Here is a 12,385-nt window from a genome sequence, read left to right on the forward strand (position 1 = left end):
GAAGATATTCAAATCAATAAAAAAAACAAACACATGAGGATTGACAGTTTTTTTGGTCTACAAGATGATGTTCCGTATAAAGTATAGTACGATAGACATAGCTCGAAGGGTGATGCTTGCGGATGATACGGTAACACATGAAGAATTTCTTTAAGCAGTTAAAACATGGGAAAATTGTCCAAAAAATCATAAATCTATTGTACGAAGGTCAATTTAGTCTTAAACATTTCTATTGACCCAATTTCGTCCCAAGCCTTTTGATGATTTACCAATTTAGTCATAAACTTTTTTAACGATTTGTCAGTACAGTCCTTCAAACCAAATATCCAAATAATAGGTTTATGACTAAATTGACAAATTTTCAAAATGTTTAGGACTAAATTGGCACAATCGAAAGGTTTATGACTAAATTGGCAAATCTTCAAAAGGTTTACGACTAAATTGACACAATTGAAAAGTTTCGGACTGCATTGACCGTCGTACAATAGGTTTATGACTCTTTGTACAATTATCCCGTTGAAATATGTACCGAAGCAAAGAGATGAGAGGATGCATACTCGCATCAGTGGTTAAATAGGCCCCCCATACATTTTGCTGCCAAATTTGTGATGATAGACATCTTTGGTGATTGTGTGCTAATTCATTGCAACATTATGCGCATCTACTATGATTAGATGCTAATCTTATCTGACCGGATGCTTATTTTGCTCGAGTGTTTGCCTTATTAAAAAAAATTACCAAAAAGATCGCTTGGGTAGATTTTTAGATAATATTGCATGTTAAGTAAATTTCATTATTTAGAATAAATGGTACAATATATATAATATAGGGATAAGTGCACTAGAAGTCCTAAAACTTGTCAGGAAAGTGTAATTGAGTCATAAAACTTTCAAAAAATGCGATCAAGTCCTAAAACTTGTCACGAAAGTGCAATCAAGTCCTAAAACTTATCATAAAGTACAATCAAGTCCTAAAACCTATCATAAAGGTGCAATCAAGTCCTAAAACTTATCACAAATGTGCAATCAATTCCTAAAACTTTCAAAAAGTGTAATAAATAAAAGGACTTGATTGAATCAATTTGACAAGTTTTAGGACTTGTTTGCACTTTCGTGACAAGTTTTAGGACCTGTTTATACTTTTTGAAAATTTTAGGACTCAATTACATTTTCGTGATAAGTTTTAAGACTTTTAATACACTTATCCTATAATATAATATATTGTGTGTGTTAAGTAGATTTCATTGTTTGAGTGTTTTCCTCACGCACGCCTTAATTCCTCTCTGCTCTCTCTGTCTCTGCTCTTCCTCAGTCGGACCCAAGAACCCAAACGGAGGTACGCTCATCATCTCCTTCGCCGCGAATTTGACTCCGCCTTCGATTCCTTTGACCTTCTTTGATTCTTCTTGAAGCATTCTCGTCGAGCGGCATCTTTTGAGCCGTTTGTTAATCTGTGATTCAGGGTGTTTCGACTTCTGTTTTCCAGGTTGGTTGGAACATCTGTCGCGTCTCTGCTGGTTGTTGTCTTGTTCTTTCTGTTTGGGGATTTTGGGGAGATGGGGTGTGTATAGAACGAGCGGGAGGGGCTTGGAGTTGTCTCCAAGCTTGGTATCCTGTATTCTTTTTCTTCTTCTGAAAATTTTGTTGCTTTTGATTGCCAAGAACATTCTGCAAGTTCAACTCTCTGTCATGAAAGAACTAGGAAGAAGCCCCATGAGATAGTCTAACAGAATAGATAGCTTGCACATGGAAACCATGAGTCTCTTTCATGTCTCATGTGCTCTGTCACCGAGGGTTTTTCTACACTGGGAAATTGTTGTGTTATGTAGACTGGTCCGGTTCCCAGGTGGGCTGGAAGCGGCCCTTAGGCGGCGGTTTCCGTGGGGTCATCTTGTCTATCTTTTAGCCAGACGTTAACATATATAGCTGGTTGGAATCTGACTTGGAAGTAGCTTTTTTTTCATACGTTTTTTTAGTTGTTAACAACTTAACAGTGTAATACTTGCTGTTTTTGTTTGATTATTGACAGCGTTTCTGGGGTAGTGGTTTCAGAATTTGTACTGGGAGGTAGTTGTATTCTCATTAAGTCTAAGGGCCATGATGCAAGTTGAGGAAGTTTTATGTTTGTTGCTCATGGACACTGTTTCTAAGCCTAGTTGACGACTGTTGTTTGATTTGGTTTGTAATGGGGTTGTAGTTGTTGTTTTGAGCTTGTAGTGGAGTTTTGCTTTCCGACTTGTTGATGTTTGAAGCTAATAGAGTATCTTTTCTCTCAATTGTTACAGCTTGTTTTAGTTCATGTTTTCTTTGAGTACTTAGCTGACATGTCAAGAGCTATAACCATGTAGTTCAAGTATAGAAGCAGGGAAAGATTGAGATTCCAATCATTTTGGTACACAGATGGTGTTAACATCTTGCGTTTTTTCTACGTGCAGTTGACATAGTATTTGTAGAAAGCTTGACGTTATTTAACCTTGTTGATACCGTCAGAATTTGGTACATTTCCTTGTTCTCGCTCCTAAGATCAGATCTTGATGGGTCTGCATAGTTTCAGATCTTTTAGTGCTTATAAGAGGAAAACTATAGGTTACATATATCTTTCGAGGCATAGTTTGTTTTGATAAGTCAGATCAAATGTCTTGCATCAGGGAGATATAAGATCTGATCTAGTAGCTTGTTTCCTCAATTTTCTATTTCTATTTAAACTTGATAATTTTCTCCAGCTATTACTTTTTTATAAATTGATTATTTTATTTTTCAGTTTGCTATTTCCTATATTTAAAGAAAAAAATTGCTAAAGATTGAAGTCCTAGTTGGGTTGAGTATGGGGGGGTCCGGGACAGGTCAAGTTAGGTATGGGTTGTTAAAATCGTATTACAGAAAATGGGTCTATATAGGTTAATTTGGTCCAACCCATATGTGACCTGCCCAAACTCGACCTGAACCACCTGCTTGACACCACTACATGAAAGGAACTGCATAATATCTCTGATTTGTTCCTTTAAGTTGTTCTTGAATCTTGATATTCTGCTATTTTTGCTATATTTATGTATTGTTTTGCTAATATGGCAATAATTTTTCTGCCTCTGGTCTGCATCTTATTTTTATTACATTTGTGCAAGTTTCATTGAGCTGTTCGACCAGTTGAACTTTGATTATTTCAGGTGTATATTGCTGCAAAGGTTTGAGATATGGATGAAACAATGAAACAATTCCAGCAAAGTCTTGTTGAGCTTGAAATTGAAGCAGAGAGACTTCTCTTAGCTCGAAATCAGGTAGTTAGACTAATTAGCTGCTTGATGTTTTGTGGCTGTTGTGAAATTTTACGGCTATTGCTTTTTCCATGTTCCAAAAACATAGTGATATGGCAATAAAATTGGACCAGCTTGTATTTTCTACATTGTTTGCTTATCTTAAGAATGCAAAAGATAAAAAAAAGATTTATAATTTCTATGTTTATTATTCTATACAATTGTCAAAGCTACCGATGGGATATTACTCGCTTTTACTGATGAAAATGCAGCTTGTGGAAAATGATAAATTGCGGAATGGAAATAGGGAAGCACTCACAGCATTAAGAAAGAAGGCTCGCACAACAAAAACTAGTGTTCCATCTCCTTTTGAGTCGCTTATGAAGATCGGTGGTTCAGGATCAAGGCCCTTGGTGCATGAGGTGTGTGCAACATGTGGTAATCATGACCCGAATGAGCGCACATGGATGATGTTCCCTGGAACTGACATTTTTGCAAGCATCCCTTTTCACGCTGCACATTCTATTTTGGAAGAAGGTTTTTCCCTTGTCTTTTACGTGATTTTCTTTTGGCAAGCCTTTTAATTGTTTCATTTCTAGCTATATGAAGGTCTCAAGTCTGTGTATATTCCATGGTATGTTTGTTGAGTGCTTATTTTAAACTCGTATTCTATTGTTCTAGCTGTTGAACAGAAATACCGTCTTTGAAAGTTGTAATCGTTGAATTTATGCTTTACTTTGCTTCCATAGTTAGTTCTTTATTCAAGTATATTCCGATCATCCGGGGACACTGGCAACAGGTAACTTGTGGGGTAAATGTCCTGGATAAGCCGATGTAGAGTGTACGTAGTTTGAACTTCGAGAGGATTGTTGGCCAAGATGAAGGTCCTTCTATGAATATATGGTTATGTAGAGAGAGGATTACAATCGGTAGCAGTTTTTATCTAGGATGGCTTGCTCCCATCAAGGATAAGAAGGGTTCTGTGTTTTGTATGGAAGATTGGAAGAAAAAACTGAAAGAGAAAGAGAAGCTTGAAGGTTGGGTCTTATGTATTCCTCAGAGAAACTTATGGACACCAACTGCATTTTGGTTTAGAAAGTGGATGCCATGGTTGTAGATGCAGTCAGAAGCCTTTTGATTGGGAGTCTGCATGTTTACATATTTTTATGTGAGATGTAAATAAATTTCATTAATGGGACCAGACGTGGTGCCTAAGCGTATAGATGAGCTCATAACGAAAGGAGCTAATACATGACACAGTATCTATTGTATCTATGAAGATGTATAGCAAATTGGAACGTCATTCGTAGACTGTTTCCTCTGTGAAACGTCCCTGCCCTAAATACTTGTTTATTTCTCTGTTTCCAGATTAGCCAACATAAAGAAAGAGGATTGCTTTCTGTTTATATTGCATGTTAAGTAATTTATGAAGCCTATTTCTAGGCTATCAAAAAAAGTCTTGAATTATAGAAGATGCACATTTCTTCTCAAGTAAACACTTAGTGTGGCACCTGACCTAGTTATTGACTCTGATATTGCGGTAACTAGAGGCCTTGTTAGTAATTAGTCTTCATTTGCACTTATTTGTCCTAATCAATGAAACTGTGATGTTCGATTTAAGTATATCTTGTTAATTTTTTGAGAACATTATACATGTAGAATAGCTGGAAATAACTTTCGTAGTCAGTAGTCACATTAATGTTGGTTTGTTTCGAGTAAAAATTATTTTTTAAGTTGGCATTAGTTAAGGGCAGCTCGCTGATTTTATGATACAGCGTAGATCCACCATATTTGACCAGGCCACTTTCATTCATGTGAATCAAGGGAATGACTGCAATCTTATAACTATTATATTTGTTAATCTACTATTGATGTGGTGTGGAACTTGAAAATCTTATCAAGTTGTAGAACCTTCATATCCTTACAAGTCAAAAAACTTTAGAAGACATGGAGGTGGACTCTATTGGTTTGGATTGGTCAAATTGTCATTGATGTAACACTAGGGATATGTGAAGTGGAATGACTTTTATAGTGGCATTTCTGGTGTTTCCTGTGCGACGATTTTTACTGCTGTGAGTTCTCTTTGGAGGGGTGTTTTGCTCAACAGCACTTATAGAGTACATTAGTTGTAGGAAAATCAAGTTCTTTGATGCATTCAACCTGGCTATCTTATTTATTGAGATAAATCACATCTATATATTAAAAATTAACCATCTTGCCAATGGTAACAAAGCTTGTCCAGATTTAATGTCGTACTTTTACTAGATGGAAAAAACAGACCATGCCAATTCCTCTTTCCCATTGATAATCCCTCTTTGTTGTTGGATGAGCTTTTTAAATAGGTAATGATGATTTTCATATTTAGGAGTTTAATAACTTTAATAGTGTTATACATCCAGGCACGTGGTGTAGATTTTGGTTAAATAAGATTAGTGCTGGTAGTTGAGTAAAGTTCTCATAAGATACTCAAAATGTTGAAAGTATTTTCTTTTTTGTGCTCTCTTTTTATTGTAATGGTAAGTTTCTGATTGGACAAACCATGATTCCAGCTTCCTTTCTCGTGATGCAGAACAATCCCAGCTGGATTTTGAGGTAAAGAGATTGCAGAGCTATGTAAAGGATAAGTCAATTGCCATTTCAAATAAAGGTGCACTTGCTGATAAGATCAGTCCTGGTGTTCTTCGATCTCTGGTGACCTTAACAGACAAACAAAAAGTAATTTCTTGACTTTGGATCTGCCTTCACCTTAGAGTTACCATTTGGTTTAGTTCACCTCTCTATTCGGACCATCTGATCTATTTGATAAAGAATTTAGGATCTGTATATAACATTTGGCCTTTTCTTTGGTTGTTCATTTTGCTCGAGTTGTGTCTTGAATATTTGTTAGCAGTTGGCTGGATCACCTAAAATCTTGTAATGTGCATTTTCCAGAGGGAGTCTGCTTATTATCGAAGCGATGTAGAATCCTTTTCCAAATTCTAGATTTTGCTTTCTGTTTATTGCAATTGCGAACATACACTTCGATTCTGTTGAAACTGCAAATCCCTGCTTGGAATTTTTCTTAGTTTGCTCTTCTATCAAAAGGATATGGTCTATAATGTTTCTACTCGGTGCTGTGTGAAAATTACATTTGTAAATGTACTGATGTGGCATTGCAACTTGATCTCGTCTCGAGTGTCTGTCCTGATCCTTGCATTATGTTTTCGATTAATAAAAGTCATGTGCATGCTTATGCATCTTCAAATCACTATGCATCTCTTTGACAATAGGATCCTGACAGTGGTTGTTGCCACAAAATCCATAAGGCACAATTTGTTGCAATCTGTGGATGCGACACAAGGTTTAAAAGCTTACTAATTACTTTTCTCCATTCAGGTAGCAGAACATTCTTAATCATTCTCTCAGTGAAAAGCCTAGTGTAACAGCAAAAAAGCTTTTGATGGAAGACTCTGTTCATACACATGGAAGCGAGGGATGCATTTCCTGAAGATGTTTTTCTGCTGTAGTATGTCTGCTTACAAATGATGAGTCGGTGGAGACAGCGCGGAGGAAGCATGAAAAAGAAAATTCAAGAGTTTTAAACTTGAAGTACAGGAGATGAAGCTATTGTTCTAAAGATGTCTCAAAAGGTAGGTAGTGATATGGATGGTTGACATTGGAACCCTTCTGCCTTAGCTGCTTCCTGTTTTGGTACGGAGTCTTGGAAACCTATGGCTATTGAAAAGTGTGCTAATCTCTTTCATTATGAGGGCTAGACCAGTAGTTTCTAGGGTAGACGACATATTAAAAAGTTACTACTTGTAAATTCCTTGAGAGTCTGACCCAAAAAAAAAAATTCCTCGAGAATTGTTGTGAATCACTGCATTTCTGGTGCGAAGCAAATTCCGCTTTCATCAGTTATGCTTCTTCGTTCATCCGAGCCTTGAGGTAATTCTGTGTGGTTGAAAGCCTTCTGTACACGTTGAGATAAACCGTACGAACTGGTTAGGCTATTACCTGGATAACGAATTCAAAGACTGACGGCTAGGGTGATAGTTGAGTAAACTTAGACCTAAGTGGGTAACATTGTCAACTCTGTCAATTGTCGTGTAATTTTAATGTCAGGACGAACATGTGAGAGTTTGGATTCCAACTGTTTTAAGAGAGATTATTACGAGTTGGCTCAAAGCTTCTTTGTAAAGTTATTACAACTGCGATTGGAAGTTGAGCGAATAAAAAATGCATGAAAGTCCACATTGGGGAATGAACTGAAAAATTCAGTCCCTGAGATGAAAACTTCAGCACAAGGCTACAGGTATTGCAGTGCAAGCTACAATATAGAAATATAACTTCATTGCTCTAAGAACAATATAATAGGTGGATTGAGTTGGAAAGCATCAATTCCATGGAACAGGACACACAAACTAAAGTAGGAAATACAAAATTCTATACAGCTTAAACACAGGTCCTTGCTCGTTTGGTACAATCCTTGGCCTTGCAGCGATGGGAAACGGACGTGAGAGGGAAGTCGAATTTAATCAACATGGGTACTCGCGAAAGAGTTCCATATGTCTGAACACTCTTCCTCATCCTTAGCCTTTTCCCTCATGGACAACAAACCGAATGCAGAGCTCGGCGCCTGCATGAGATCTAGAGTGACCTGCGTGCCTGGTTCCTCCTGGAACCTGTCCCAGCAGTGTGGTTCAGGCAACACTTGGTGCTCGTGGGGGAAAAGTGAAGCGGAGCCGTTCTGAGCCTCACCAAGGTCCCCTCCAGCATAGTGCAAGTGCCAGTCCCGATCCAAGATGAGCTGCCTCGCCAAGATGGTTGCCCGGTGTTCAGCGATGAGCTCATGTAGTGCAGCGCTGGATCTCGAGGAGAGCTCGGATGGAGAGACCCAAGTATCCATTCTCGATGACAGAAGAGAGAGAGCACATCCTGTTTCGAAAGCAGGAAATAAAGATGTGAACTCGCTGTACCTAATCTCAGTCTATCAACTCTGCTCTGAGGGAAAGCAATCCGAGGAGTTAAAAGAGCATAAGAACAGGTTATGCAATGCAAGATCGGATTACCACACTCAACATAATGACCAATCTAGATTTTGAGCATCATGACCAGTCTAAATTTATTAAATGCAAGATCAAATCACCAATGTAACATCATGACCAGTTTAATCTCGACATAGCAGTGTTCCTAACTCTCAGATGCCATTCAAGGCTAGTCTCACTAGATTGACTACAAGGCTACAACATACGATAAAATTTGTCGGCGGTATCCTATTTGCAGACTACTTCCCACTTGATAAATTCACTATACTTTCCACTAAACAATTTACCACAGTCAGTACTTCAAATTAGCAAGAATTTTCGCATGACAAGGCAGAGGAGATTGGACTGACTTCTCTTTACATCAAAATGACATTCTTTTATCCTGTATTCCTCCTCTGCAAATACCAATCTTTAATTTGCTTGATTACGGAGATAAAGCCCGTATATAGAATAATACTCTCTTACTACCTCACAATTTCTTCAAAGCATCAATCAGTACATTCCCTAGGGCATTTGGCGTTGCATCAGGCATTGAGTGCACTTCTATAGCAGATATCTCTTAGACGCCATACCAAAATGGGAGTTTATGATTTTCTTTGTTACTTTGTCCTCATCCATATGTATGTTAGAAGGCCAGGAACAACAAGGTCCACAATAATGTGAATGCTGATCCTCTAGTAATATTAAGTAGCTTTCGCAAGAATCATGCAGAGTCAATGGAGCTTCAAGACAGTCCACAGCAGATTCATGTTAGCAAACCTGAAGAGACTCGGAGGCCGCCTCCACGTCCAAGGGAATACACGGAGTTTGAACTATGATGCGGTGTGGAAGGCATGGGTTGGGATGGATCAGCGTAGTGGAGAGGAATAATTTAAGATAGCGTAGTTGACGCCTGGACAGAGACAATGTCATGTCATTCACTAGTGATGGCAGAACAGATGCGGCCGGACTTGCCATGAGTATTACTGGAGTAATCTTGGTGGTGATTGCAATGAGGTGTACCTCAAGACAAGAAATCTGGTTGACGAAAAGAGTTGGTATATTAGGAGCTATGTCTCTGATCTGAAGGCCCTTTTGCAGATCCAGGAACACTGGAGATTGGCATGGGTTCCTAGGCAAGCGAATACTGTGGATCACACTCTAACGGCTGGGTTCTCTTGGAATTCCATTTATTGCCAAAGGGTAAAAGATTGGATTGAATTTCCGGAGTCAACTTCGCATACGAGCCGAATGCAAAAGTAGAACTAGCATAATCAGAGATGTAAAGGAAAAATTGAGAGCTAAAAACAAGGGTTGGAATTGAGAAGAATCGAAGCTGAGCAACCGAAGTAATTTTCATACCAAATTCTCACACATTGTGGATCAATAGGTCAATGTGGAAAATGTACGGCGACACACATAGCGCTTAATTTGGTAAACAGATGAATGCTTCATTCGAAAGGCAATGATGATCAACTACGCTCAAATCATATAATAGTAAATCACCAAACCACGGTAGTCTAAAGCACATTCATTCATGTCAACCAAACTCTGCCTGCCAATGCAATGACATTCAAGATGGGAATAATTGCTGAAAATATATCTCGAGTTTGAGTCCGAAAAGGAAATTTTCCTAATTTAAGTGAGTTTTCTATTTGAGTGGTTATTTAGTTTGAGTAGGTGTCTTGCTTTGGATCTAGCTCTTGTCTATATATAAGAAATGTTTCATTTGGCAGGCACTAGGTTACCTCGACTCGACTTAACCACGTAAATCTGGTGCCTAATTTAAATAGATGGAGAACATGAGATTCATATAGATACCCTGAGAAGAGTTGCTGGGAACAGAATCGTGAGAGCTCTTTCTCCGACGCTCGTTGTGCCCAGCCAATCTCCTCCGGCAGCTCCTCTTCGCGTCGTCAAACTCCGACACTTGGTGGAACCTGTCCCACACCATCCACCATCAATCACCCCTACTACTTGGCTTACCTCTATCTTCATATTGATTGCATTTTAGACCATCAATGATTCAGAATCCAGAACAATCAAATGTTCAGATACATTCCCCGAATGCCCAATGAACTTAAATGTCGAAAAACACCGATTTTCGAAAAACAAAAGGCAGAGAGAGAGAGAGAGAGAGAGAGAGAGAGAGAGAGAGAGAGAGAGAGAGAGGTGTTAGGTTTGTACCGACTGCACTGTTGACAGAAGCGCTGCTCCAGGCCGAGCACCACCACCCTGGGAGCTTTCGAGTGCGACTCGCACACCTTGTGCCTCCTGTAGTACTCCTTGGCGTCCCCCAGCGCCACGTGGCACCCCTCCACTTGGCACCTGGGCACCGCCGTCGCTCCCCGGTGGTGGGTCTTGCACCTCCGGTCCCCCGCCGCTCGGTCGCTCTCGAAGTAGCGCCTCTTCCCCAGCTGCAGGCACGTGAGGTGCGGGTCGGCCCGCGCGCCTAGCTCCCCTCCTCCACCCCGGGCGTAGTGCAGAGGGCGGTGGCCGACGGACCGCGCGTGGGCCGCAGTCGAGCCGAGGCGAGTGGCGGCGGCTGCTGGCGCGGCGGAGCCGAGGTCAGCGGTGTCCCAGGGGAGGTGGACGGGGAAGTGACCGTTCAGCGCTTGGGGGACGGTCGAGTACGTGGGGTGATAGGGGTAGTTCCCGCCATTTTCCATGCTTTGCTCCTTGGGAACCTTGCTTCAAGTACAGTCAGTCGCAACTGTACTCAAAGGCCTCTCTCTCACTACTGCAAGTGGGTGTGTGTCTCCTAATTTGGGGAAAGAAGGGAGGGAGGGGGAGGCAATAATTGGGGGAGACACCATGCAACAAATGGAAGTGCATGCCAAAGAGGGGAGATGTCTACTTGAAGTGAGGACAGAGGGGCGTTAAAGGGGAAAGGAGTCACTGTTCCCTCCACTCCCATCCAAAATGCTTGGGGAAAGTGATCGTGAAGTGGTAAAAGGCAGTACAGAGAGGGAGAGAGAGGGAGAAGAAGGGGGGACCTGGCAAAGTCAGGGTGGGACTGGCCGAGTCCTGTGTTGGTTGGGCGGGCATTGATTGGGGAGACCTCGTGAGTGGCTGTGGAGCTGCTTGAAGAGGGGCGTCAAGAGAGAGAGAGAGTTTTTCTTCTTTTCCGATGAAATGTGAGAAATAATGATAGATTAGGGACGAATAAGGACAACCCATTAATAAAGTAAAATGAATACAAAGTCATTTTCCGTAGGTTGACTTCCCACATTAATGCTTTAGTTAGGTAGCAACATAAAAAAGTGGGAAGGAAAAATAGCACGACTGTTCTATAAATCTCGATTCAATGTGTAATATCATGCTTGAACTTTAAATTTGTACAATGTGGTCACTGAATTTTAGTCCAATATACAATATTATACCTAAACCTATAATCTAATATGCGATGTTCTCGTTCCTAGACGTTTCATTTGTTTAATGTGGTCTTTAAACGATTAGTAAATGTTTAATGTAATTCTTAGAATATATGAAAGTGTTTAAAAGTTTCGGGACTAGATTAACGTTAGACCAAATATTAAAAGACACATTAAACAAATCAAAAGTTAATGGACCATTTATGTTGTTTTCTCGTGATAGAAAGCCCCAAAGGATGAGCTTGACATCCTTATATCAAGAATCGAGGTTGTGAGTAAATGGGTGAATGATCAAATGTGTGCACATGTAGAAAAAACAAAGGGATGAAAATACAATAACTAAGGTGTTCGGATACTCCGCATGAATTGGCTTATGATTGGTCGTTGCATTTGTAATGTAGTTCGTATATAACTCTATCTTAAGATATACACTCTCAAAAAAGTTCCAACACTACTTATGACCATCGTCTCCCTCTCTTTTTGGTGCTTGGTAGTCGCCATAATTCTCCTGGTAACGTCCTCACCAGCTTGGCACCGCTGCAGCAGTAGCAGCAAGCACAACCCCTCGATTTTCTCCCCATCCCTTGATAATCCGAGCGAGCATAATATTCATCCTAAATGTATTTATGAGGATACTTCCTTTCGTTATCAAGGACAATATTATCTCCGATAACGGTTCTCTAAAATGAAAAATATATCTCTTCTCACTATCTCCTTAGTGCAAGAGCTAATTTGCCATGTCATCTCTTGCCTAC

The 12,385-nt window shown here is 39.9% G+C and overlaps 2 protein-coding genes across 5 annotated transcripts; one reads left to right on the plus strand and one right to left on the minus strand.

The window, feature by feature from the left end:
* Nucleotides 1-1,316: 1,316 nt before the first annotated feature.
* LOC115687162 (uncharacterized) lies at nucleotides 1,317-6,998 on the plus strand. Of its 4 annotated transcripts, none has more exons than XM_030612638.2 (5): nucleotides 1,317-1,335; nucleotides 3,164-3,274; nucleotides 3,523-3,787; nucleotides 5,820-5,965; nucleotides 6,626-6,998. In XM_030612638.2, the coding sequence occupies exons 2-5, from the start codon at nucleotides 3,191-3,193 to the stop codon at nucleotides 6,641-6,643; spliced, it is 513 nt and encodes a 170-aa protein (XP_030468498.2). In that variant the 5' UTR covers nucleotides 1,317-1,335; nucleotides 3,164-3,190; the 3' UTR covers nucleotides 6,644-6,998. The 4 variants fall into 4 exon arrangements, with proteins under 4 accessions (XP_030468498.2, XP_056174460.1, XP_056174461.1 ...); XM_056318485.1 differs by lacking the exon at nucleotides 1,317-1,335 and adding an exon at nucleotides 2,198-2,391; XM_056318486.1 differs by lacking the exon at nucleotides 1,317-1,335 and adding an exon at nucleotides 2,477-2,495.
* Nucleotides 6,999-7,566: 568 nt separating this feature from the next.
* Nucleotides 7,567-11,185, minus strand: LOC115687159 (squamosa promoter-binding-like protein 7). The gene is made up of 3 exons (XM_030612634.2): nucleotides 10,444-11,185; nucleotides 10,078-10,196; nucleotides 7,567-8,167 (listed from the first exon to the last, which is right to left on the minus strand). Exons 1-3 carry the CDS (start codon nucleotides 10,923-10,925, stop codon nucleotides 7,764-7,766), a joined length of 1,005 nt encoding a protein of 334 aa, XP_030468494.2. The 5' UTR covers nucleotides 10,926-11,185; the 3' UTR covers nucleotides 7,567-7,763.
* Between the last annotated feature and the right edge of the window lie 1,200 nt (nucleotides 11,186-12,385).

This window comes from Syzygium oleosum, unplaced genomic scaffold (assembly GCF_021117445.2).
Source record: "Syzygium oleosum isolate NSW1041296 unplaced genomic scaffold, Sole_v2.1 Sole_v2.15, whole genome shotgun sequence".
Taxonomy (NCBI): Eukaryota; Viridiplantae; Streptophyta; class Magnoliopsida; order Myrtales; family Myrtaceae; genus Syzygium; species Syzygium oleosum.

Coding starts and splice junctions, on each gene's coding strand:
- LOC115687162 (XM_030612638.2), top strand. CDS start 3,191: ATGGATGAAACAATGAAACAATTCCAGCAAAGTCTTGTTGAGCTTGAA. Junction 3,275..3,522: donor TTCTCTTAGCTCGAAATCAG/GTAGTTAGACTA, acceptor ATGAAAATGCAG/CTTGTGGAAAATGATAAATT. Junction 3,788..5,819: donor ACATTCTATTTTGGAAGAAG/GTTTTTCCCTTG, acceptor CTCGTGATGCAG/AACAATCCCAGCTGGATTTT.
- LOC115687159 (XM_030612634.2), bottom strand. CDS start 10,925: ATGGAAAATGGCGGGAACTACCCCTATCACCCCACGTACTCGACCGTC. Junction 10,197..10,443: donor TTCTGTCAACAGTGCAGTCG/GTACAAACCTAA, acceptor GGTGTGGGACAG/GTTCCACCAAGTGTCGGAGT. Junction 8,168..10,077: donor TCCCAGCAACTCTTCTCAGG/GTATCTATATGA, acceptor CTTTCGAAACAG/GATGTGCTCTCTCTCTTCTG.